The 26,867-nt window shown below is 45.9% G+C and overlaps 1 protein-coding gene across 1 annotated transcript; it reads right to left on the bottom strand.

The window, feature by feature from the left end:
- Positions 1–4,494: 4,494 nt before the first annotated feature.
- On the bottom strand, positions 4,495–26,603 carry LOC125449606 (NACHT, LRR and PYD domains-containing protein 3-like). Its single transcript, XM_048525449.2, has 11 exons — positions 26,428–26,603; positions 24,815–24,911; positions 18,463–18,629; positions 17,790–17,961; positions 17,630–17,695; positions 11,328–13,062; positions 6,478–6,564; positions 6,195–6,365; positions 5,905–6,075; positions 5,600–5,767; positions 4,495–5,437 (listed from the first exon to the last, which is right to left on the bottom strand). The coding sequence occupies exons 1-11, from the start codon at positions 26,584–26,586 to the stop codon at positions 5,350–5,352; spliced, it is 3,081 nt and encodes a 1,026-aa protein (XP_048381406.1). The 5' UTR covers positions 26,587–26,603; the 3' UTR covers positions 4,495–5,349.
- Positions 26,604–26,867: the final 264 nt, after the last annotated feature.

Below are 26,867 nucleotides of genomic sequence, written 5' to 3'. Positions count from 1 at the left end.
CTTGAATAAGTTATTGGAAGTTTTTGAACAGGGATGGTCATGTGCTGTAGTGAATTATGAGAACAAAGAAATATTGATGGAATACACTGAATTTGTTAAAGATTGTCCAATAATGAAATTCACGTGAATTATATTTCTGTATAAACTTGTAAATACTTCTGATTTTTTTTTGTTTATTAAAATAGAGGAATCTATCTAAATCTGTTCTAGGAGGTTAAATAGTTTGCAGTTAGACATTGCAAACAGATGTTATGAACAAATTAGTCAATTGTATTAAAATTAAGAACCAGTCAAATCTTTTCTGGTGCATTATTGATTAAAATACATCTTTCACTAGGAGGATATGTCCAGACTCTGTCTAAAGTATTAATCTTCTGTGAGATATACTCTGGATAATCTCTACTGTTTTCTTTTATTCAATTGTGGGCATCGTTGACTGAACCTGCATTTATTTCCTGTCCCTCGTCGCCATTGAGACAAAATGGCAGCATTTGGGCTTCTCAGCCCAGGGATTGTCAATCCACCCATTTTATTACCACCTCCACCATACCCCCCACCTTTTTATCCTCGTCTATTCTATTTCTAAGATTTTAAAGTTTTTTTTTCTTACCCTGGTGCAGCTGAGAGCTGGAGCAGAACAGGCAGGAGCACTGGAGCATAGTCGAGTGGCACAAAGTGGCTGAGAGCCAGAGCAGAGTTGGCTGGAGGCATGGAACAGAGCGGCAACTGTTACTGGGCTGGGGTCTGGCACAGTCGGTCAGCAGCTTGCCAGACCGCGTGTGGAAGCCCCTGCACTGAGCTACTGCAATGTAATGTTTATCTGACTGTAATGTTTATCCTTTTCACTATGTCTTATATCTACCTTGTGCAATGAATCACTGTAAGGTAAGGCAAATTCTTCTCCCTTTATTCCTCTTTTGTATCTAGGATTTGTACCTAGGTACTTAGTGCCTAAGAGGGAACCACAGGAGGCAACCTAAACTTTACATGGTACTCCCGTACTTGAGTACACGCAAAGTTATGGATTTTCTTCTTCTCAGAAGGTGGTGGTGAGCCTCCTCTTGAACTGCTGCAGCCCATGCGCTGTAGGTTAATCCACAATGCCCTTAGGAAGGGAATTCCAGAATTTTGAACCAGCAACACTTAAGCAACAGCAATATATTTCCAAGTTCAGCGCTTTCGTTATTTTTGAACCTAGGCTGTAACAAGGTCAGGAGCTTGTGGTCCTGGTGGAACCTAAACAGGGAGTCACTGAGCAGGTGTTGCTTGACAGCACTGTTGATGACATGAGCATATGAAGACAGTTTACCAAAAGACTACATAATTGCACCATGTAAATAGTGAACAGATGCTTGAAGAATTAGGTGTGAATTGTAACAGAATTTCTAAATTGAAATCTTCTGGTCAATGGCTACCATTATTTGTTCATATTTCAGATTCTTCAATGACAATATCATTGAAGGTCAAGTGCAGTGATTAAAAGCTCTATTTTCTTTGATTCATTCATGTGATGTGGGCATCACCAGCTGGGCTAGCACTTATTGCCCATCCCTAACTGCCCTTGAGAAGGTGGTGGACTGCCTTCTTGACTTGCTACAGTGTATTTGGCGTCGGCACACTCACAATGATTTCAGGAAGGGAGTTCCAGAATTTGAACCAATTACACTGAAAGAAATTTGACAAATTTCCAAGTTGGGATGGTGGGCAGTTTAGAGAGGAACTTACAAGTAGCGGCATTCCAATATATCTGTTTCATTTGTTCGTTTTTATATGAAATGGTTGTAGGATTGGAAGCAACCTCTAAACAGTCTTAGAAAACCTCTGCAGTGCATTTCATAGATGACACACACTGCTGTTAACGTGCATGGAGAGGGTGAACGCTGATGGAAGTGATGCTAATTAAGCAGGCCGCTGTGTCTTGGATGGTGTTAAGCATCTTGCGTCTTATTAGAGATGTAGACATCCAGAAAAGTGGAGAAAATTCTATCACACTGGGCCTTGCTGTAGAACACGTATTATCTAACCCATGCTTGTAGCTGCAGTATTTGTATGACTCATTCTATTCAGTTTCTGGTCAATTGTAACCCACAGAATGTTGACAATTGGGTGATTCAGAGATGGTAATGTAACTGAATGTCAAGAGGTAATGGCTATTGCAGATGGTCATTGCCTGTCATTTCTCTGGCATGCATGTTATTTGCCAGTTATTGGCCCAAGCGTGATTGTTGCCCTGTAATTGTGCATGCAGGCAGGAACTGCAGCAGTATTTGAGGAATTGCAAGCTGATCTAAACAATACACACTCATCTGTGAATATCCCACTACTAATGTTAGGTTGGCACGAAAAACATCAAACAGCTGAAGATCTCGATGCTGCAAACATCAGTGTCTTCAGTGAAGTCCTGCAGCTGAAACAATTTGTTTACAATGAGTCTAACTTACCTTGCTTTCCTGTGTTGGCTAAAATTGTGAATTTTTATAAGAGTAACTAGACCAAAAACTATAACCTCTTATTCTTGCACTGAGTCCTCAAGTTCCTGTCCTGCAAGGGGAAACATTCTCTCATAGTCCACCCTGGAACAGACAGTAGTGCATGGCAATGTGATTGGAAGAGTAATTCAATGGTGGATTAATGTTGTGGGGAACACTGGTTCATAACCCTTTATACAATTACAGGACCCCTACAGTATAGAAGCAGGCCATTTGGCCCATCGAGTGCTCACCAACTCTCCGAAGAGCATCCCACCCAGACTCACCTCTCCACCCTGACCCTGTAATCCTGCATTTCCCATGGCTAATCCACCTAACCTGCACATTTTTGGAAACTGTAGCACCCAGAGGAAACCCAAGCAGACGCAGGGAGCGTGTGCAAACTCCGCACGGAGTTGCCCGTGGCTGGAATATGGTTCCCTGGCACCATGAGGCTGCAGTGCTAGCCACTTTGCCAGCGTGCTGAGTCGTTAATCTGGACTTCAAAGCTATTTTCGTAGCAATGTCCTGAAACTATCACCAACTGTAGCAAAAACATATCTTTTTCACTAATAGGGAAAAGGAGTCTGGTGACGAGCCAGACTAGCCACAGTTACAGGTAGCTTGCTCAGAATGAGATTGATACCTACTAATCTGTCCTGTGTGTGTGTCCGTTTCAGGGATGTAGTTATCTCTCAACTGCTCACTGGCAAACCACTCTAGTTGGGGGGCAATTAAAAATGGATGACAAATGAAAAGAATGCAACCCATGATGAGAAATAAAAAATCCTGACCATCTTATAGTATTTTGTGCACATGGGTATTAAACTGAAATATTCTCTCTTGATTTCTAAATGCCTGCTGATAGTTGCCTCTAGCCCCACCCAACACCACTCCCTCCAACATCAAAAGCAGTAGCAAAACATCCTGCAAGGAACTTAGGTGCTTAAGAACAAGGAACTTAACTTCAGGGATAACACGGTGTAGAGCCAGATGAACACAGCAGGACAAGCAGCATCAGAGGAGCAGGAAAGCTGACGTTTCAGGTAGGGACCCTTCTTGAGATTTTCTGAAGAGTCTTTACCCGAAACGTCAACTTCCCTGCTCCTCTGGTGCTGCTTGGCCGGCTGTGTTCAACCAGCTCTAGATTAGATTAGATTCCCTACAGTGTGGAAACAGGCCCTTCGGCCCAACAAGTCCACACTGCCCCTTGAAGCATCCCACCCAGACCTATCCCCCTATAACCCACACACCCCTGAACACTACGGGCAATCTAGCATGGCCAATCCACCTAGCCTGCACATCTTTGGACTGTGGGAGGAAACCGGAGCGCCCGACGGAAACCCACGCAGACACGGGAAGAATGTGAAAACTCCACACAGACAGTCACACAAGGCTGGAATCGAACCTGGGTCCCTGGTGCTGTGAGGCTGCAGTGCTAACCACTGAGCCACCGTGCCGCCCCATGTTATTACACTGTGTTATTCCAGATTCTCCAGCATTGGCAGCTCCTACTATCTCCACTTAACTTCAGGCGCAACTTTCCCCAGAGCAAGTCCCAGGAGTGCAAAGCACACCCTCCAGCACCAACTTTTCAGCCTACCCGTATCATCCTATTTCTAAACTCACTTTGACACCATGTAATCCTGTGTTTAGTTCAGAGATCCTGTTTGTTAATTATCTACCCAGCTCCCTAAATTCTAACTGCGAGAGCCTATCTCTGCACCTACCTATGCTGTTGTCTCCAATGGGGATCTGCTTATTCACCCTCAGAAGAATGCTGCGCTGTTACATTCATGACCGTAAGCAGCAGAGAGGCAACACACCACCTTGGAATCACATTGGCAAACACAGAAATGCTTCTTTGCTCCCTTATAGGGCGTCCTACTATGACCGCTGAGTTTGAGGTGGGTGGTTGGGTTTTCGTGGGAGACAGGTGGTGGATGGGTCGATTTTTAAATTATTAAAAATCCCTGTCTGTGCATTTTAAGACAATGCATTGGTTAATTCAACAGCACGCATTAACCACTGTTACCAGTTCTTTCTTTATTGAATCCAGGAAGCCGTGATGCAGAGGTGAGGTTTAACAAAGTTAGAAACATTTCCAAGCGTGCATCATTATATGAAGCCACGTAAATATGGTTAATACAAATCCCTTCATCAGTACCTCCATTTTCGCAGAATGTTCCACAGGAATCATCAGCTCTTTTTGAAAATCTCATAATCCACAATGAATCTGCTTTAAAATTCAGTCCACTGTATTCGGCAAAGTTAAATTGCCTTGGCTAACACCAGTTCCCATGTTGGCACCGGAACTGCGGGAAGATCAGGGTGCTTAAAAACTACAAACACCCACAGCAGGTTCCCATCTGGCAGTTTGCAAATTTCTCCTCTCTGCTTGTGGACCCAGCTTGGGGTGATCTGACATAGGATGCTCGGCCGCTTTTGGAAGCTGGAATCATCCCAGCTGAATATATCCTATTCCTATTCTCAATTCGCTCATATTCACCGGAGATGGGTACTGAGCGTAGACACTGTTAATGTATATAAAAACCCAGAAATACTGAGTATCATATTTCAGGCCAGACTAAGTCCCATGTCGGACACTTCCTGACCACACATTTCCTCAGAGGTTGAAGTACAGAACATTCAAGCCCGGAAACCCTGCAAAAGCAGAGCCCTGGTGCCAGGTGACTCACTCCCGTGACCCTGCACCCCTGGCATCACAACAGGGGGAAGGTGGGGTGGACAACACTTGTTTGGCTCGAGCAAACAGCCAAGTAGATCTAATCCCGGACAGTGGCCGATTAAAGGGGAGGGACAGAAGATCGGCCAAAACTGTTCACATAACAAGACCAGTTACAACTACAAAATAAAATGTTCAGACTTCGACGCTCAGTCCTGGTCTGGAATTCTGCAGCAACTTGAGGTGTCTCTTTTTGCTCGGACTGAACCGGTTTCGCCCCAGCCTGAAAGAAATTAACAATGAAACAGAAAGTAAACTGACTGCACAGCACGACAGGCAGCTGGGACTTAATATTTCAATACAGTTCAGACAGGTGCTACCCCTCAAAGTTACAAACCTAAGTTATTGTTTACTTATAGCCTAGAATATTAAAATGAGCACTCACCAGATCCACTTCAGACTCCTGCAGGTCTGTATGAGCTGGGAGAAAGCAGGGACCGAACGATCTGTGAAGGCATTTGATCCCAGGTTCAGGTCCGTCAGAATTCGATTCATGCTGAGAGCAGATATTAGATCTTCCGTACAAGAATCAGTGATTCCAACATCCCATAGCCTGGGAACAAGAGAAGCAACAGGGGTTAATGTAAATATCTGATGTCTGCAGGTACACTATTCCCGATCGTTGGTGATAATTAAAACTGTCTGACATCCAGTTACTACACATGCAATCTCTCACAACCTGGTACGTACAGCAGCTTCTGAATTTTGCAGTCTGGGCTCCTCAGAGCTGCAGACAACAGTTTCACTCCTGAATCACCTAGCTTATTCCCACCCAGGATCAGGTCCGTTAATGACCGGTTTGTGCTGAGAGTGGAGGCTAGATCTTCAGTACAAGAATTTGTCAGTGAGTTATTCTTCAGCCTGAGGATCAAAGAGAGAGAAGTAAAGGAAAAGGCATGAGCTTTGTTGTTTAATCAATGACACCATAATTGGTAATAACCAGCTGCCAATTAAATCAGAGTACCACAACTTGACCTTACACTAACGTCTGTATTTTACAGTCCGGGTTCTTCAAAGCCACTGATAGCAGTTTGACTCCTGAATCGCCCAGTTTGTTATTACTCAAGGACAAAATCACCAACGTCTGGTTTGTAACAAGAGCAGAGGCAAGATCCTCAGCACAAGAATCTGTGAGAGCGTTACTCTTCAGCCTGGGGATCAAGAAGGGAACAGCAGAAATCCGAGTAAATCATGTAATGTATAATTTCTTATATGTGTCCAATACGTAGCAGAAGAAAAACAAACTCTCAGCACGACACTTACTCCAGTTTCTGTATTTTGCAGTCTTGGTCCATCAGAGCTGCAGCAAGCAATTTAACTCCTGGATCTCCTAGCTTATTTCGCCCCAATCTAGCCACAAACAGATAGAAAGTTAGAAACAAACACTTTGATGAATAGATACAGTCTTTCTCTGTTTGATGTTAGGGGAAATCACTGGGGTGAGAAGAGAGAGAGAGAGAAAGAAAGACAGAAAGAACAAAACAAAGAATGACTGAAAGAATGAGCAACAAATGAGCGACAATCACTGACAATTAATCTGACTCTGTACAACTCCTCATTACATTCAGTGATTCTCATTAAAAAAATCAGAGCACAGGGTAACAGGAAATCAGAAATGATTAATGGGTATTCTTTAAAACTAAGAAATGGTCTGACTGTCATCCAAGAGAAGTTGTGGACAGCAGATATCTCAGACTCCATATTATCAGGAAATACCTGCCTTTTGTCACACTGACTCAAAGGTAGGAACATCCTAAAGCTTTACAGGTAGCGCAGTGGCTCAGCGGTTGGGTGCCTCATAGCTCTCGGGCCCTGGGTTTAATTCCAGCCTTGGGGGATTGCTGCGCGGGCCTCCTCCAGATGCTCCAGTTTCCTCCCATAGTCCAAAGATGTAGCTAGGTGAATTGGCAGTGTTAAAATTGTCCCATCGTGTCCAAGGATGCACAGGCTAGCCCAATTAGCAATAAGAAATGCAGGGTTACAGGGACAGGGTGGGGATTGAGTCCAGGTGGGACATTCTTCGGAGGGTCGGTGTGAACTCAAATGAGCTGAACAGCCTGCTTCCAAACTGTAGGGATTATGTGATAATGGAGGGTGGAGAGAGAAACTTCTGAACTGTTTTATCTGGAACATAATCACACTTGAGAGGAGTTCAGTCATGGGAAGCGCAGTGCTGGGTAAGATATGTACAACTTGGGATAGGTTGATGGATCTCCAGGGACTTCCCCAACCAACAGTTACAACATACTGGGTACAAAGACTGCCACAATGCACACTAAGGCACTGTGACCTTAAAGATTGCCCAGGAATGGAAAACCTGAATAAACATATAGCAGTGATAGAGGATTCTATCAAAAAGAAAACAGACAACGTCCACTGCAGTGACTCGCCAGGATCTAGTAGGGTGCGTTAGCTCCCAGGTGCCACGGTAAGGGATCTCTCATCCGGAAAGGGAGAGAGATGTTCAATTTCTGGTGGCTCATGTTGGCACAGAGGGCACAGGTAGGAACAGGGAGGAGATCCTGCTGGGGGAACATAATGCATTCGGAACAAAGTTAAAAGCTGGATTGAGAGAGTAATAATTTCTAGATTATTGCCGCGGTCAATAACATCTGACAAAGCAGTTGGCTCAAAAGAATTAAAGGGTAGCTAGTGAGCTGATGAGGTGAGGGTAAGCTCATTTTTGAAAGACATGGAAGGAACTGTACTGAAGGAATTTAAACGAAAAGAACTGCAGATGCCGTAAATCAGGAACAAAAACAAAGTTGCTGGAAAAGCTCAGCAAGTCTGGCAGCATCTGTAAAGGAGAAAACAGAGTTAACGTTTCAACTAACAACAGTCGCAAACATTCAGCAACGTACATGAGATGGCACAGTGGCTCAGTGGTTAGCACAGCTGCCTCACGCTGCCAGGGACCTGGGTTTAATTCCAGCCTTGTGGACTGTTAATGATTAACAACAGTCACAAACAGTCCCCAGGAACAACTATTCACCCTCCCAGCCTGATCGTTAGCACGTCCCGTGTCTGTCCGACTGTCTTTCTCTCTCTTTGGGCTCTATCCTATCATTCACTCCTTCCCTACCGACCTCCCTATTTACTGCATACAAACTGACGTTTTCCCAGCCACCATCAGTTCTGAGGGAGGATCACCGGGACCGAAATGTTAACTCTGTCTTCTCCTTCACTGAAGGAATTAACAACTTAAAATGCGATGGGATCCCATGTTCCGGCGTAGATGATCGGTAGAAAGGCTGAAATTAAAACAAGAGGAACTGCTCCTAAAAGTGGGGTGAGCAGCTCGTTCAGCAATGCACATGAGATGGTACATTGGCTCAGTGGTTAGCACTGCTGCCTCACAGAGTCAGGGACCTGGGTTTAATTCCAGCCTTGGGTGACTGCCTATGTTAAGTCTGCGTGGATTTCCTCCAAAGATGTACAAGTTAGGTGGAGTGGCCATGCTAAATTGCCCACAGACTCCAGGGATGTGCAGGCCAAGTGGGTTAGCGATGGGAAATACAGGGTGACAGGGAGACGGTGGGTCAAAGGGTCAATGAGAACTCAGTGGCCAAATGGCCTGCTTCCACACCGAATGAGTTCTATTATTTTATGAATACCAAAATGGGGGAATTGCAAATATCAGTACATAGATGAACAAAAGCTAAATTGGGTTTACTTAGATAAGACTACATAAAAGTCAGGAGAGATAATCAATTATGCATTGCAGAATGTAACATTCTGATGAAAATATAGCAGGAGCTGTAAATGTGCTTATTATGGAAACAAAATGGCAATTTATAAACAAGTTCTGCGGCCATTTGGAAAACAGAAATACAATCCTTATGGATGGAAATGAGTGGCCACTGTTATTGAAGCGGTGTGCAAACCACCTTATAGTGGAAGAGTACAAGGACAATATAAAACATTTGGGAACTAAGTCAACAAATTAAGTAGGAAACATTTTGAATTTCCATTTCCTTCATATTGACTAGCCAGAAGAGATGAATGAAGAGGATAAAGGAACCAAATTCACACAATGTGTGAAGGATTAATTCCTCACCTAATCTTGAAATAGGCCCAAAGTAGCTGGGGGTTGGGGACTGAACCAGGGCAGATAGCATTAACAGAAGTTCGGAAAGTTTAAGGTTATTGTGACACGATGCCATACCACAGGCTTCAAATATTGAATGAGGAGGACATTTACATGGTACAGACAGGGATTGTCTCTGATTGGAAAAAATCCGGTTTTGAGGGCTGAACTTGGGAAAACAGGGGGAAAAATAAAACAAACCCCCCCAACAAAGTAAACCAGCAATGAAACATGCTGAAAGCGAGAGTCTAGGAAAATATATGTTCTGCCAGAAGCAAGAGCAAATTTTGAACTCTGATAATTTATTATCAATGAATTAAAATGCAAGAAGAAAGCAAGAGTAAGAGCACTAAATAACTGGGTTACATTTGTCCTGAGTTTCCAGGCAAATTTCGACATTGCCATATAGCTATCAGCTGTATTGAAGTGTTTTCGTTAGGGGCATTGGTAGGACTGGACCAGATGCTTTTAATACACTAGCCAGATGTTGTCAAGGCCCAAAGCCCTCACAGATTCAATGCAGTGCCTTCAGCTGTTCCTTGTGGTCATGTGGAGCGAACAAAATCGGCTGAAGACTGGCATTTGTGATGCGTGGGAAGTCAGGAGAAGATGGATCATCTGCTCAACAGTTCTGACTAAAAACAGACACAAATATTTTAGCTTCATCTTTTCCACCGATGTGCTGCACTTGTTGAGAATGAGGAGCTTCCACCCGAAACAATCTGCTTAATTGCCCACCACCATTCATAAGTGAATTGGGCAGAACTCCATAGCTGAACTCTTAGCTGTTGGTTTTGGGATCACTTTGCCCTGTCTATCACACACTGCCTCCAATGTGTGGCATGCAAGTAGTCCTGTGCTGTCATTTCACTGGGTAGACAGCACATTTTTTAAACACGTGCTTTTACATTCTTGGTGACATCAGGGTGGATCGCCCCACTGAGTCCCAATAGCAGACTGGCGACATGTAGGGCCCCATGAGGATATAGATTATTAAATACAACACTGTCACTTCTGATAGTCCAGTGTCCCCTGAACGCTCAGTTCAGAGCTGCTCGATCAGTTGAGAGTCTGGGTGGGATGCTCTTCGGAGAGTCAGTATAGACTCGATGGTCCAAATGGCCTGCTCCCCCACTGTACGATTTCTATGTAGGTTGACAGGAGGTTCTCAAGTATTCCCTAAAAAGCTAGTTCACTATTTATTTCAGGTATAGCCCTAGCCCAGGAGGTTTTGGCGATAACTCTTTCCTTGCCTGGTGCCCACCTGGAGCAGTCGGTAACAGGAGATTTCCAAGTTCACTATCCCCTGTGTACAGCCTCACCATTAACCATTGTGCACGCTGGGAACACTGTCCCACAAGTCATTCAATCGGAGCCTTTGCAATTGGCAATTTTCATTTGCTAAATATTGCATCTTATGTTCACATTGCAAATGCTTGCAAATAATTACAGCACAAAAATATTTCATTTCCCCAATATTCTCAGTCCAGGTAACTAAGCACTTGGCAAGACACACTTCATTTAAAACAATGCAGGAATTTTTTAAAAAGCCTTGGCGTTTCTGTCCATTGAAAAATTGAAATGATAGACAGGAAAAAAATATTTTGTTTTAATTTCCTGACCAGCCTCACAATGACTTGCCAGACCTTTTTATGACCTATATTTACTGATTCAACGGAGACTGCCAAAACGCTCTTGCATCACAACGATAGTAAGAACTGCAGATGCTGGAGAATCTGAGATAACAAAGTGTACAGCTGGATGAACACAGCAGGTCAGGCAGCAACAGAGGAGCAGGAAGGCTGATGTTTCAGGTCAGGACCCTTCTTCAGAAATTTCTGCGCTCCTCCAGCTCCACACTTTGTTATCTCTATTGCGTCACTAGGATTATTTTAGATTTCCCCATTCTTAAGGGCACTACAACCTGATCCTCTGATCATTGACAACTTCTCTGCTGCATCTTATTCGTTTCCCTCTGTTATGTAGGAGATACACAATCCTGACTGCTGAGACCAAAAAAAGTTACCTCAACTCGCGGCATTTGTGTACTATGTGGCCCAGTCGCTGTAATCCTTCATACTGGATGAAGCAGTTCTCCAGATTGAGGTGTTTTATTGTATTGCAGAGTCCAATGACATGAGACAAGACAACACAGTCAACTGGGGTCAGTCGCAACCCACAAAACTTAAATGTCTCTACAGATCCGACTGTGGACTGAGCCAGCACCTTATTCTGAGACTCAGCCAAGTAGTGTAGCGTATTCATATGGTTCCTTTTCCCTATTTTATTCTTTGTGTTTACAAGCTGTCCATTAACCTTCTCCTTCACCCAGTCCGTCACTCGGGAGGTTGTCTGTTTAAGAAACGGACCCAAAAACTCCTCCAGGGGCTGAGCTGATTGCGGAGAGGAGAGGCCAGCAACAAAACGGAGAAAAATCTCAAACCTCCCGCCTTCCTTGCTTTGAGCTTCATTGAGGAGCTTCACAATGTCCTTTGGTTCGGGAGTCAGGAACTGTGCGAGTGCAGCCACAAACTCTTGGATGGTGAGATGTGGGAATGCATGCACCACACTCTGTGCAGATTCATCTCTTCCCAAAAGATCCATCAGGAACCCAGACAGGAATTGGGAAGGTTGCAAATTGTATTTGATCAAGTCTTCACTTCTAAAAACACCCTTCTTCTCTGAAATCCCTGCAAAGGCCATCTCACCAAGCTTCAGAAACACATCACGGAGGTTTTCAATCTGCTGGCCATGGCTTTTCAGCATGTTGCAAATATAGTGAGAGTACAACTGGGTGATGGTCTTGGGAATTTCCTGCTGCGTCCCATCTCCTTGTGTGAAGAAGGGACCCAGTGATAAACCAAGGATCCAGCAGTAAGAAGGGTTGTAGCTCAGGGGATACAGGATCTCATTCTCCTGTAAGTGTCTGACAACAGCTGCTGCCACAGCCTGATCTTCAAAAATCTTGTTGAAGTATTCCTTCCGCTCATCACAAACCATTCCCAGGATTTCAGCCCAGACACCGATCCCCGCCTTTTCCAACAAATACAATGCCGTGGGACGGCTGGTCACCAGAACTGAACATCCTGGGAGCAGCCTGTGCTGGATTAAGCTGCACACAATTTCAGACACCTCACACTGGAACTCCGGATCTGCACAGAACGTCTGAGGTTCCATCATTTTTGGATTGTCAAAGTTGAGACTGCCGTTAAATTCGTCCAAGCCGTCAAATATAAACAGCAATCCTTCTGGACTCTTCCAGAGCTCCCCCAGAACATTCCCAAAGTAGGGATAGAAAGTAAGAATAAGATCCCTCAAGTTTATCGTGCAGTTAATAGAGTTCAAGTCCCGGAATTTAAAACTGAACACAAATTGAAATTGCTGGTACATTTTCTCTGTGGCCCAGTCATAAACAATTTTTTGTACCATTGTTGTCTTTCCAATGCCTTGGACTCCACTAAGTGCTGACGAGATCCCAGGTTTGTTTTGGGATGCAGGAGAATTGGCCTGGAACAGCTGATCAGGTTGGATTTTAGTCATTTCTTTGCGGAGATGTTTCTCCCTCCACACATCGTGCTCTCGGCTTCTTGCCAGCAGCTCGTGTTCCACAAGCTGGACATCCCGTGGCGTACAAATGATCGACAGCTCGGCATAATGATCAACCAGCTGGAAAATCTTCACCTTCTCCTTCTTCAAAGTCGAATTCACTCTCAGCAATTCAGTCTGTTCCCGCAGCCCTTCTTTGTGCTTCACTTCAGCATCTTCAATTAGAACAGACAGAAAAGTGGTTCTCGATGCAAGTTACACAATCATTAAAAACAAAACAAACTCAGTCACAGTATTAGAGATAATGGGAACTGCAGATGCTGGAGAATCCAAGATAATAAAATGTGAGGCTGGATGAACACAGCAGGCCAAGCAGCATCTCAGGACCACAAAAGCTGACGTTTCGGGCCTAGACCCTTTATCAGAGAGGGGGATGGGGAGAGGGAACTGGAATAAATAGGGAGAGAGGGGGAGGCAAACAAGGGAGTCACGGAGAGAGTGGTCAGCGAACAAGGGAGTCACGGAGAGACTCTCTCCGTGACTCCCTTGTTCGCTCCACACTGCCCTCCAAAACCACCACACCCGGCACCTTCCCCTGCAACCGCAGGAAATGCTACACTTGTCCCCACACCTCCTCCCTCACCGCTATCCCAGGCCCCAAGATGACATTCCACATCAAGCAGAGGTTCACCTGCACATCTGCCAATGTGGTATACTGCATCCACTGTACCCGGTGCGGCTTCCTCTACATTGGGGAAACCAAGCGGAGGCTTGGGCACCGCTTTGCAGAACACCTCCGCTCAGTTCGCAACAAACAACTGCACCTCCCAATCGCAAACCATTTCCACTCTCCCTCCCATTCTCTAGATGACATGTCCATCATGGGCCTCCTGCACTGCCACAATGATGCCACCCGAAGGTTGCAGGAACAGCAACTCATATTCCGCCTGGGAACCCTGCAGCCATATGGTATCAATGTGGACTTCACCAGTTTCAAAACCTCCCCTTCCCCTACTGCATCCCTAAACCAGCCTAGTTCGTCCCCTCCCCCCACTGCACCACACAACCAGCCCAGCTCTTCCCCCCCACCCACTGCATCCCAAAGCCAGTCCAACCTGTCTCTGCCTCCCTAACCGGTTCTTCCTCTCACCCATCCCTTCCTCCCACCCCAAGCCGCACCCCCAGCTACCTACTAACCTCATCCCACCTCCTTGACCTGTCCGTCTTCCCTGGGCTGACCTATCCCCTCCCTACCTCCCCACCTATACTCTCTCCACCTATCTTCTTTACTCTCCATCTTCGGTCCGCCTCCCCCTCTCTCCCTATTTATTCCAGTTCCCTCTCCCCATCCCCCTCTCTGATGAAGGGTCTAGGCCCGAAACGTCAGCTTTTGTGCTCCTGAGATGCTGCTTGGCCTGCTGTGTTCATCCAGCCTCACATTTTATTATCTTCAATCACAGTATTGACATGGTTTATTTTCCAGCTGCAAATGGAAGGTCACATGGCAATTTAACCTTTGTCACTGGAAGTAAGGCACTGCACATCAGCGAGGTGGAGCAGTGGAGGCTGAGGGGAGATTTGATTGGCGTCTATAAAATGGCATCTATGAGACGCATAAATAGGGTTGACAGTCAGAATATTTTTCCCCAAAGTTGACATGTCTAATACTAGGGGACATGCATTTAAGGTGAGAGGGGAGGAATTCAAAGGAGATGTTAGGGGCAAGTTTTTTTTTAAAACACAGTGTGGCAGGATTGTGGAGCGCACTGCCAGGGGTAGCGGTGGGAGGCAGATACAATAGGGGTGTTTAATAGGCTTTTAGATAAGCAGATGAATATTTAATGAACGGAGGGATATGGACCAAGGATGGCGGAAAAAAGTAGTTTAACTTAGCGTCATGTTTGGCACAACATCAGAGGCTGCAGGGCCCATCCCTATGCTGTACAGGTCTACATTCTATGTATGGTCAATCTGACTAGTGAGGAGTTTCTCTGTTATTGGGTTAGATTTTTGGGTAACATGCAGACTAAGAGAGAGTGGGTGAGTGACTATGACAGAAGTTCCAAACAGCATCACTCCAGACCTTAAATTACTAATCCCGCAGCCATTCAATCACCAAGGTTATCTGCATCCACCATCTCAATTTCACCAATCTCGGCCACTGTCACAGTTGATCAGCTGTTCCAGCTGGACCCTCCTTGTTTTGTTTTAAAAAAAAGAACTCCATTGCCTCTAGGCTATTCAATGCTCTGCTGGCCAACTTTACAGCTTGTACCCTCCATAAAATTCAGTTCATCTAAAAACTCTGTTACCCATATCCAAATCTTGGTCACTTAAGACCATAAGACATAGAAGTGGAAGTAAGGCCATTCGGTCCATCAAGTCCACTCTGCCATTTAAATCATGGCTGATGGGCATTTCAACACGACTTCCCTGCACTCCCCCCGTAGCGCTTGATTCCTTCTGAGATCAAGAATTTGTCGATCTCTGCCTTGAAGGCATCCAACGTCCCAGCCTCCGCTGCACTCCGTGGCAATGAATTCCACAAGCCTACCACTTTCTGGCTGAAGAAATGTTGTCTCATTTCCGTTTTACATTTACCCCCTCTAATTTTAAGGCTGTGCCCACAGGTCCTAGTCTCCCCGCCTAAGGAAACAACTTCCCAGCGTCCACCCCCTCTAAGACATACATTATCTTGTAAGTTTCTATTAGGTCTCCCCTCAATCTTCAAAACTCAAATGAGTACAACCCCAGGATCCTTAGCCATTCATCATACATTAAACCTACCATTCCAGGAATCATCTGTGAGAATCTCTGCTGGATATGCTCCAGGGCTAGTATGTCCTTCCTGAGGTGTGGGGCCCAAAATTGGACACACTTCAAAAGGAAATGGGAAGGGGACTTGGAGGAAATGAACTTGTGGCTACGATGTCCATGGAACGCAGCAGCAGTGCATATTATCTACAAGATGCACTTCAGAAATTCATCAAACATCCTCAGAAAGTAACTTCCAAACCCATGACCACTTCCACCTTGAAGGATAAGGGCAGCAGATTTATGGGAACACCATGACCTTCAAAGATAACATGGTGTAGAGCTGGATGAGCACAGCAGGCCTAGCAGCAGAGGGGCAGGAAGGCTGACGTTTCGGGCCTACACCCTTCCTCAGAAATGGGGGAGGGGAAGGGGATTCTGGAATAAAGAGAGAGAGATGGGGAGACGGGTAGAAGATGGACAGGGGAGAAGATAGGTGGAGAGGAGACGGGCGGGGATGGAGCCAGTAAAGGTGAGTGTAGATGGGGAGCTAAGGAGGAGATAGGTCAGTCCAGCGAGGACAGACAGGTCAAGGAGGCGGATGAGGTTAGTAGTTAGGAGATGGGGGTGGGGCTAGAGGTGGGAGGAGGGGATAGGTGGGAGGAAGGAAACGTTGGGGTGGCAGGGACGAGTTGGGCCAGTTTTGGGATGCAGTAGGGGGAGGGGAGACTTTGAAGCTTTGAAATCCACATTGATACCTTTGGGCTGCAGAGTTCCCAAGCAGAATATAAGGTGCTGTTCCTTCAACCTTCGGGTGGCATGTTGTGGCACTGCAGGAGGCGCAGGATGGACATGTCGTCTAAGGAATGGGAGGGGGGAGTTGAAATGGTCTGCCACTGTGAGGTGCAGTTGTTGATCTCTCTCCCACCATGACCTTCAAGTTCCGTTCCAAGCGCTCACCATTCTGACTCGGAAATAGATCACTGCTCCTTCACTGTCACTGGATCAAAATTCTGAAATTCCTTCTCAAAGGGCATTGAGAGTCAACCCACAGCAGATGAACTGCAGCTGTTCAAACAGGCAGCTTACCACCACCTCCAAGGGGCAACTAGGGACGGACAATAAATGGTGGCCAGCCAGCAAAACCCACATCCCGCAAGTTTTCTTTTTTAAGAAATGGAGCGACACTTTCTGGACTGCTCCACGGGGGACCTGACATGGGCTCTTCAGTGCAATAAACTACTGCAATCAACGATGACTCTTAAGTTAAGCGCACACATCTCTCCATGGCCTCACCACCATCACCACTACATTCACCTATGTGAATAAATGCAGTCCTAGCATTTTTCAATACCTCTGCACAACACCAATTCTCACCTCTTTGTCAGGAAAAGCCGATCTTCTTTGCTCCACTTTTGGTACTCAATATTTCGACATTATTTCCTCATTCCTCAAACCCTTCATTCTCTCAACAGAAGTCTGTCATTCTGCACAATTGTCAGTAAGGACTTAAACAGGTTAACTAGGGAATTGTGTACACATACAGGGACAGACTGTGAATGGGCAAGGAAATAAACTGATGGTATAAGAGGTTTCTTGCAGATTATCTCAGTGCTACCCGCATTTCTATCATCAGGATGGCAGTGAATCAGGGTCCTGTCAAGTGTGTACAGAGCTTGAAATCATGATACCACTAGGTGTGTACAGTGTTAGTATATCAGCATCCTGCCAGGTACGGACAAGGTTTCATATTGTGTGATGCTTAACTGGTGAAAACCATTCAGCTAATGAAAATGCTGAAAGAATACCCTCTCCAGATGGTTACAGAGTATTAGAAATCACATGAATTTTACACTGTTTGCACACTGAAAACTTGACTGCGAAATCATTCATCTTTCATTCATGTTCGCTCAGCCTCTACATGATTCACAAAATCTGACAATTTCTCGAAGCAAATGGACGCATTAATAGACTTCCTAATTGTCACAAGTTAAATAAACGATGTGCAGTATCTATTTCATTCTTTACCTTTCAGTTGGCTGGGCATTTCAGTTAAATCTTGGCCAATGTTCATGCAATCGAATGAATCAGATCCTGTTGAAAGCAATTACATTTCATGAGGTCAGATCGGTTTGCGGTTAGCAGTGTCTGAATCTGAAAATAAATTACTTGTGTGATTTCACTGTACCAAGGTCTTCTAATTCTTTCAACATTTTATCTAACTTTGGATGCTCATCGCATTGTTTCGCAAAGAACTCCCACATCATCCTCCTTGCTTGAGAGCCTTTCTCCATCACCAGATTTAAAAGAAGTTTGGAACTGTCTGCTTGGTTTCCCTTTTCCAAGAGCTCAGTGACTTTCTGTGCAGAATAATAAAGAGTATATTTAGAAGCACAGTGGAAAGTAAACACGAAATTAGAAGGGAAAGATTCAATGAAGGAATTTCCCAGCCTTTTTCTGGCCAGAGAACGCAGAATGGGCTTATTTGGAACTGAGACTGAAAACTCCATTCACAGCTTGTTTCAATCATTAAAAGCAAATTAATGTGAACCAACCAAATTCAGATTTGTCCTTCAGTGCCCAACATGAAATGAGATTACTGGCTGATATGATCTATTTGCTTCTTGTATTTCCTTGTCGCTGTCACACTTAGCAATCTCCGCAGAAACAGAATCGCAGAAAGTCAAAGCTCAAGTGGCAGGAAAGGTGCAATTTTGAACTGCGGATGACAACCGCAGTAAAGTGAGGCTTAGGTTAGATTTGGAAAAGAGTAAAACGGAACGAGAATTATTAATAGGAGGAAAACCAACTTCACTGGCACGTGAACGGATCTGGCACAGCTGCACGGTTTTTAGACTTACGTGATGCTCTTGGTCACTGAAACATCCCTTTTCTTTAAGCATGAGACTGAGTCCCTCTGTTCCTTCTTCGATCACCTCTTCTAGTCTGTCCTGGTAGAATTTTATCAACTGGAACAGCTGGTGATCGTCGCACTTTTTCAAGCGCTCAACGAAAGCAGAACCGGAATCTGTGAAAACAATCGGCTGCATCAACAAATACTGCCCAAATATCCACATAATTTCAGACACGAATGGCTAATTTGCATGGCCAACAATGGAGAAAGCCCAGGTTATATTTTGATCGCAGACAAGATAGCAGTGGAGTAGGGCTCTGAGCCTGCTCTCCCCACTTTTCATTTTGTTTCCTTTTTTCCTCATTTTTAAAATATCTTACTTTACTTACCTCTTGTTGAATGCAGCAATGGCATCAGTGGTAGCGCGCGGTCTCAGTATGGCCTCACGGCAGTCAACATCCCTGCAAGATGGCAACAGAGTAGGCTCATCCACTCTGTCCGGTCTTCTTCCCTTTCTTATTCTTCTTTTGTCATTTTTTTTTAAGATTCTAGGTTTTTTTACGTTCTTTCTCCTACTAACTTACCTTCTGGAGAGAAGCAGCATGGGATTTATTGAATTCAGCCATTGACTAGATGTCCGGTGCGATAGAGTTGCTGAGGGGTTGGGTGGGGTGGGGCAGTGGGAGAGGCCTGTCCTGGCATCCTGGGTAAATTCCCGAGGCCCAGCGCGCAGCTTGAAGCAGAGACCGCTGCCTGCAGCGAAGGCGAGGCCGAGGCCCAGAACAGGCACCCGGATCTGGGCTTTGGCGGTCGGAGATCCCAGGAGTGAGCCCAACACACAATGGAGGTTCCCCCCAATGTCTGCAGCAAGGATGGGAGCAGGGGAGATTGAGCCAGCATTGAGGAAAAGCGAGCCAAAGCAGAGGAGATCAAGCCCTTGTAGGAAATGCAGTCCTGGTGTGGCTAAGCACTTAAGGAAGGCTTAATAACAAGAAGGGCTATAATGTTTAACTTCCAACATTGTTCCTTATGTCTTTCCACCTTGTTCTTAAGTTTTTGTACCTACATAATTGTACCCAAGGTGGTTTCCACATTAAAAACCTTTCACTGCATTCCTGTACTTCAGTACATGCGACAACAAACTCTGAATCAAATCAGAATCACCAAACTAGTGTGCTCTGACTTGGTAAGGGATCGGTAACTTTTGTTTTCAAAACAGACAAAATGACCAAGGCTCGTCCTCTAGTTCGATAATATATTTGTGCTTTCTCTCCATACTCCTTGACGCCTTAAATATCTAACAGTTTATCACTTGCTTCCTTGAATATACTCAGCAGCGGACCCTCCAGGCTTGAGATCCAGTGAATTTACAAAGGGAATAAAGCAACAAGTTTCCACCAATTCGAACAGTGACACGGTTTGCAATACACTTAAAATCTATTTCTAACATCCAAGGGAAACATGGGGAATACAATGTCTTCGAACTCTGCTTACCAAATAGCAAATGCGGTCAATGAACGTTTCTCAGCAACTCCCCCCCACATATGTATGACAACGATACCTATTCAAGCTGCACTCAGGGTTACAATTCTTCCACTGATCTGGTGTGAAAGTTTCCACTGAAAAGCCGCTCCATCTTGCACTGCCTTAATGAATGCTCCTATTTCTCCTGTCCTGGGTTCACCCTTCAGTGGACTCCAGCTGCACTCCTGGGTTTGCTCACCATCAGAACTGCAGATCTTCGCCAAACTACAAACTCCCCTTGGCTTTTTACATCCTCCTCTTACTCAAGCTGTGCTGAAATACTAATGCTGGCATGCTTCCTCTAAAGCCCTCACAGCTCCTGACACACACGGCCAGCAATCTTACCACTTTCACAAACCCGCAGAATTTCTTGGAAGTTCCCACTCCATCTCTCTGCCGCTTCATGAATTCATTCTGAAAAACAGGGCCATCCAGCAGCAACACAAGCAGATGAGGGAACCACGAAGGGGATATGGCATAAGACAGTAGGAACGGCAGTGGCTGCAGAATCTGAGATAACAAGGTGTAGAGCTGGATGTGTACAGCAGGCCAAGCAGCAGCAGAGGAGCAGGAAAGCTGACGTTTCGGGCCGAGGCCCAAAATGAGCAGACAAAATAAGGCACGGGGATATATAACGAACAGTAGGGCCCTGAGAAGCAACAAGGATCACAGGGACCTTGGCACTCATGTGCACTACTCCCTTAAGTTAGAAGAGGTGGAGGATAACGTAGTACAGGCATAATGTGGGGTATTTGCCTTTGTTAGTTGAGGCATGGAGTTTAAGGGAGTTTATGCTGGAACTGTGTAAAATCTTTGTTTTGTCACAGGAGTGCATTGCGTGCAGTTCCAGTCCCCTCACTGGGGGTAGGCTTAGCTCAGTTGGCTGGGCGGCTGGACAGTTGGTTTGTGAAGCCAGCAGTATGGGTTCAATTCCTATTCTGGCTAAAGTTCCCATGAATGTCTCTCCTTTTCAATTTCTCCCCTCGCCTGAGGTATGGTGGTCCACAGTTTAAAGCACCGCCAGTTGTCTCTCCAAAGACAGAGCAGCCCCGTGGGTCAAGACTTCGGCAATTTGACTTGATTGCATGCTACCGGAAGGATGTGTTCACATTGGAGAGGGTAAAGAGAGAGATTTACCAGGGTTTTGCCTGGGGTGGAGAGTTTCAGTCGTGAAGAGTTTGAGCAGTCTGGATCTGTTTTCCCTAGAGCAACTGGAGATCAGGGGATGGGGGTGCATGTTTGAGATGTGTAAGATTTTGAGGAGAACAGATAGGAAGAAACTTTCTTCCCCTTGGTGGAGGGATCAATGACCAGAAGAATAGGCTTAAGGTAAAGGGCAGAAGGTTTAGAGGAGATGTGAGTAAAAATGGTTTCACCCAGATGGTGGAGGGAAAGTGGAACTCACTATCTGTGAGGATGATATGGGTAGAATGTTAAATAAGTATTTAGATGTCTACTGGTGACACCTATGCACACAAGTGCTGGAAAATTGAATCAGAATAGTTGTAGTTCTTTTGACCAGTGCAGACTCGATGGGCCAAAGGGCCTTTCTTTCTGTGCCGCGGATCTCTATGACTTCAGCTGCTTTCCCAAATGTGCAGCTAAGTGCTCCAACCAAACGAGAACCAGGAGCTGCTTTCTCAATGACGAGCTGACCAACTGGAAACTTTACAATAAGTCCCGGCTCTGTCGCATGGTAAAACTGAATGTTGCCACCTAACACCTTTTGGCATGGTCTGTTCTCTGAACCTTATATTCTTTCAAAATCCCTGAACTGGAGTCTATTATAACCAAATGTTACGTGCTACAATCCATGAATCTACATACAGTCAATTCTTCAAAACAAAGTGCACAAATTTGTCAAACTTATCGCATCTTTAGTTTGTCTCCTCGAAACCTCTCAATGTCCACTAACTCAACCACAGATTATGGATCAATTACCTGCCAAACTGCCAAAAAATTAGAAAAACATTCTATTCCCAGTCCTATTTCTGAACTACATAGACCAAATCTGTATGAACTCAAGGCAATAACCTTAAGTTCGAGCACTGTCTCTTAACACTAGTAATCCTATAAAGGTCATTATGTAAATTATGAGAAAAAGAACAGGAAATGACATCACCAACCCAAGGAAACCTAAACAGATAAATAGAAAGTGGAACATAACACCAGCGCTTCATCGGAGGCTCACTGATGATGTTACCTAGAATGGTGCCGCAACGTCTCGCCACCCTCGCCCTGATGGCTACCTTTGTGTGTGGCTGCATCAAGCTGTGCGTAGATCCTCAGTACGCAAACACCAAGTGTCACGACTTACTGAGGTTCTACCTGTCCCCGGTGTTGCGAAGGATGGGCCTGGCCTCGTTGCCGCGGAACGCTCCGAGTAGTTGGACCGTTCCGTACCACCTGTCCTTCGTGGAGAAATTTTTGAAAGGAAACACCTTTGACCACAAGGCTGTCAGGCAGTGGTCAGCACGTAGTATCCTCAGGACCCTTCGGGAAAAGGAGAGGGTGGATCCCGTCGTGTGGTTCCCCACGCAGACTGCCAAAGTCGCTTGGCAGAATGCCTCATCGCCAGAACTTTCAAACAAGCACAAGGACATTGCTTGGCTGGCGGTGAGAGGGGCTCTGCCAGTGAGATTCTTTATGCATGCCCAGAATCTCTGCACCACCGCACGCTGCCCTCGAGGTGGCTGCGGGGGGGACGAGACTGTTGATCACCTCCTTCTGGAGTGTGCCTATGCGCAGGAGGTCTGGAGGGGGATGCAGTGGTATTTGTCGAGGTTCGTCCCGAGCAGCTCCGTGACGCGGGACTCCGTGCTCTACGGGCTGTTTCCGGGGACGCACACCGAGACCAACATCAACTGCGCCTGGAGGACCATCAATGCGATGAAAGACGCTCTTTGGTCTGCGCGCAACTTGCTGGTCTGCCAGCTGAAAGAACTGACCCCGACCGAGTGTTGCAGACTGGCGCACTCCAAGGTCCAGGGCTACGTGCTGAGGGACGCGCTAAAGCTTGGGGCAGCCGCCGCCAAGGCGCGGTGGGGAAAGACCACCGTATGAGCCCCCTCGTCCAGAAAAGGGAAAAGAATCCTATCTGGTAACTGGGCCCAGCTGGCGCCTTCCCCAACTGGTCAGGGGGCCAACTGGGACTGTGCGGGGTGACGACTGCCGGGGCGGTTTCTTTGCTTTGTTTTTTTTTCTCTGTTTTGTTTTTTTTTCCTTTAGTTGGTGTACGTACCCCCGGGTAGCCCGGAGTGGCTTGCATGACTGGGTAGGTGTATAAATGTTTTATTTTTTGTACATTCTATGAATAAAGTATATTTTTTCAAATAAAAAAAAAGGTGCCGAAACGTCTGAAAACTAACCTTCCAGCTCAGCGAGCAAACTCACATCCAGAACCTCGACCTGAGCTACAAATCTTCTCAAAACTCGCTAAGTCATTATGTTTTACACAGAGGGTGGTTTGCGTGTGGGATGAATTTCCAGAGGGTGAATGCGGGTACAATTATAACCTTTAAAAGACATTTGGATAAGCACACAATAGGAAAGGTTTGGAGGGATATGGGACAGGAGCAGGCAGGTGGGACTAGTTTAGTTTGGGATTATGTTTGACATGGACTGGTTGGATCGAAGGATCTGTTTCCATACTGTATAACTCTGTTTTCCATTCTCCTCAAAATGAAACAGGATCACATTATGAAATCCTATATACACGCAACATCACTTAATACAGAAAGACAAGTAAAGAGGCCTCTCGTGGGTACTGTATACTGTAGTTCCCATTTCCAATCCCAGACCATCATCATTTGGTCACATTATTGCATTCATTCATTGCTAATGAATCCAACCATGCATCTTCCTAACAAATGCTTTACATCCAAAAGTTCTTCCCTTTATTTCTGATCTCTAGTCTCAGATCTAGATAATTCTGATCCTCCACAGACATGAACTGTTACCCTATGGACTGCTCCATTCACTTCTCCTGCTGTTAGTGGAATCAGAACAAAGCCAGCCCCTCTGTTTCTTGCTCAGCTTAATCCGGTACCCCAAGAAAGTGAGATCTTGTATCGTGCTCCAGCTCAGTGGCAGTACTTTGATGATGTCTCACATTTTCCTGCTCAGCAGCAACTGAAGGCAGCAGCTCCCCACTGCCTTCTCAATGGCAATGCTGATGACTCTCACATCCAACTACCAGATTTGCTCTCTGATCACCGACTCAGTTTTGGAGTCAAAAACATTCATGCTCCTTCTAAAGACAGAATCCAAAACGTTTACCGGTTGACCTTGAGCTCTCCCTTTCTGTCTGGGGTTCATCCCAACCATTCCAGAGATGTTTTCCTTCTGTCACTGCACTGTAACTCGAGTATGTGGGATTTGCTTGAAAAAGTACAAAGACTTTCATCCTTCCACTGTCACACTGTTATGTCAGGAGATTCCCATGGATCTGTCTTTGTTCTTGTCTTATTTCTGCATGTTCAGTTATTATACTCAGTTTCAGCCACCTCAAAAGAGATTAGCTAAGCAAAAGTGTCACCTTGCACTTACTCCCTGAGAACACTGTCCTGAATGTTTCCCTGACCACCCCCAAATCCCCTCTAAGAATCTCTCACCAGTGTATATGTATGCCCACCAGTTCACCTTATCCCATTTGGGGCAGCCCCCTGCTTTCTGGCTGTTTCACACTGAAGGCCGTGCTCCGAGTGACTGGTCTATATCTGGCTCACCATACCCAATACGAGCACCTATTCGGCAGTTTTAGCTCGGAGGGCCTTCTTTTACCCGTGACTGCAAGACAAAGGAAATCCATATGTTGCAGTATTTTACGAGCTCACCTGTGTCCAATTTCATTTTTTTTGGTGGGGATGGATCCTCTTCGCTGTTTGAACCTTCTGGAACTTCAGGTACAACACTGACAGGTGTTTCCAGGTCCTGAAGAGGGTTAAATGGAAATGGTGGAAGTGTGAAGGAGAACGTTGCCTTGTTACATCATTTAACATCTATAACACAGCAATTAAAGTCTGAGATTAAACATTTCCAATGAACTCTTTGAGCAGATATAGTGTGCCAAAGGGCCTGTTGCTGTGCTGTACTGCAGGTTAGGACAGCTGTTCAGTTGTGAAGGAGAAAATTATATTTAACGTTGCTCCACAATAATGTGTTATGAGTCAAGGTACAGCATTGATTCCACGTTACATGTATAAAAGTAACATACAGTATTACGTGGCACATTTAATTGCAGTTTCACAATCATAGTCCTTCACCTGTGTGCATTTGATTTGCCCTTGTGTCTAAATCAAATTCTTAGTCTCTGTCCTTACCCCATTCTGGAAAGTGACTGCATTTCTCATCAATTATATCTCCAAACAAAAGCGAAGCAGGGTGGAGAGATTACAGAGCTGTGAGGCAATTGATGTGATGGATTATTGCTACCCTTCATGCCACATTTTCCAAACAGTGTTCTTAGGGAGTAAGTGAAAGGTGACCCTTTTATTTGGTTACTCTCTTGGAGGGGCTTGAAACCAAACCATATAAGAAGACGTCAAAGACAGACCCATGGGGATCTCCAGAAATAAAAGTGTGGAAGCAGAAGTCTAAGCAGTTTGTCTATCACTTGCTGGATAAATGTAGAACCAACAACCCCACTAACATCATAAAGGACTGAAGCAGCAGAGGTCATTAAGGTGATGACGACGTGGCAAAGGTAGGAGTGGGGGGATGAGGATGAAAGAGGAGGAGGGAGAATGATTATGGAGATGAGGGTGGGAAAGGATGAGGGGATAGGGGAAGTGATGGGTTGATGAGTTATGGACCAGGTGAGGGGGATAAGGGTTATGGAGGGGCTAGAGGATTAAGAAGGGGAGGAGGATGTGAGAGTCAAGGAAGGGGGAGGTTTGAAGGATGGGAGGAGAGGGTGAAGGTTGTGGAGGAGATATAGGAGTGAGGATTATAAAAGGGAAGAGAGTGAGGATTGTGGAGGAGACAAGGCAGTGAGGGTCATGGAGGGGAGGAGAGGTGGGGAGGTTATAGAGGGGAGGGAATGAGAGGGGGAGTATGTATGACTACAAGGAGGGGAACGGGAGGCTGCGGACTTGTAGAAACTATTCCCAATGGCACCAAGTCCCCGCCCCCAGGAGGCACTCTGGGTTTTCATTGGCTAGCCGCCTCTGTTTCCCCACCCCACCACGCCGCAACACGCCCACCCATGAAGCGCACACCCCTCATTGGTTGGGCGGACCATTGTCTGGCAGCTCGATTGACCAATCAGTGCCCCCAGGGAGACGTCGCATATCACGTGATGGTCGGGGACGGCGAGAGCAGAGCCTGGGGCGGGGCCACGTTTCCGGTTGGGCCTGAGGCCCGGATCCGCGGGCGCCCCCCTCCCCCTCAAAAGACGCGCGCGGACATAAGGGGACAGTGGTCATTCTGCTCGATACCCATCGCCGACCTGAACCGTAGGGCCTGGTCCCTGTTGTGCCGGGCTTGGTTCTGTCGAAACCTCCATCTTTACTCCTTCAAGTAGCTGCGCTCGGACCACACGGACTGGCAATCGTTTCACTGAAGGGGTTTCTTCTGAATCCCCGGCCCCGCTACCACGCAGGCGCATTGAACGTCCGCCGGGCCCGTTCCTACGCAGACGCGTTGAGCTGCTGCCGGGCCCGGTCCTACGCAGACGCGTTGAGCTGCTGCCGGGCCCGGCTGTGCGCAGACGCACTAAGACACCCCCAGGGTTTGCTCAATTTGTTGATGTTTGCATTTTCCTTGGGATTTCAGTTTGACTACTTCCGTGTCAAAATTTCATCCTCTTATGTCACCCACAGCGTCCAAATAATATAGACTCAGCTTCATGCCCCTTTACCTGTTTTTCCACATTCTCCATTTCCCAGC

The sequence above is a fragment of the Stegostoma tigrinum genome, chromosome 46 (assembly GCF_030684315.1).
Source record: "Stegostoma tigrinum isolate sSteTig4 chromosome 46, sSteTig4.hap1, whole genome shotgun sequence".
NCBI classification, from domain to species: domain Eukaryota; kingdom Metazoa; phylum Chordata; class Chondrichthyes; order Orectolobiformes; family Stegostomatidae; genus Stegostoma; species Stegostoma tigrinum.
This window is presented reverse-complemented; position numbering and strand designations above follow the sequence as displayed.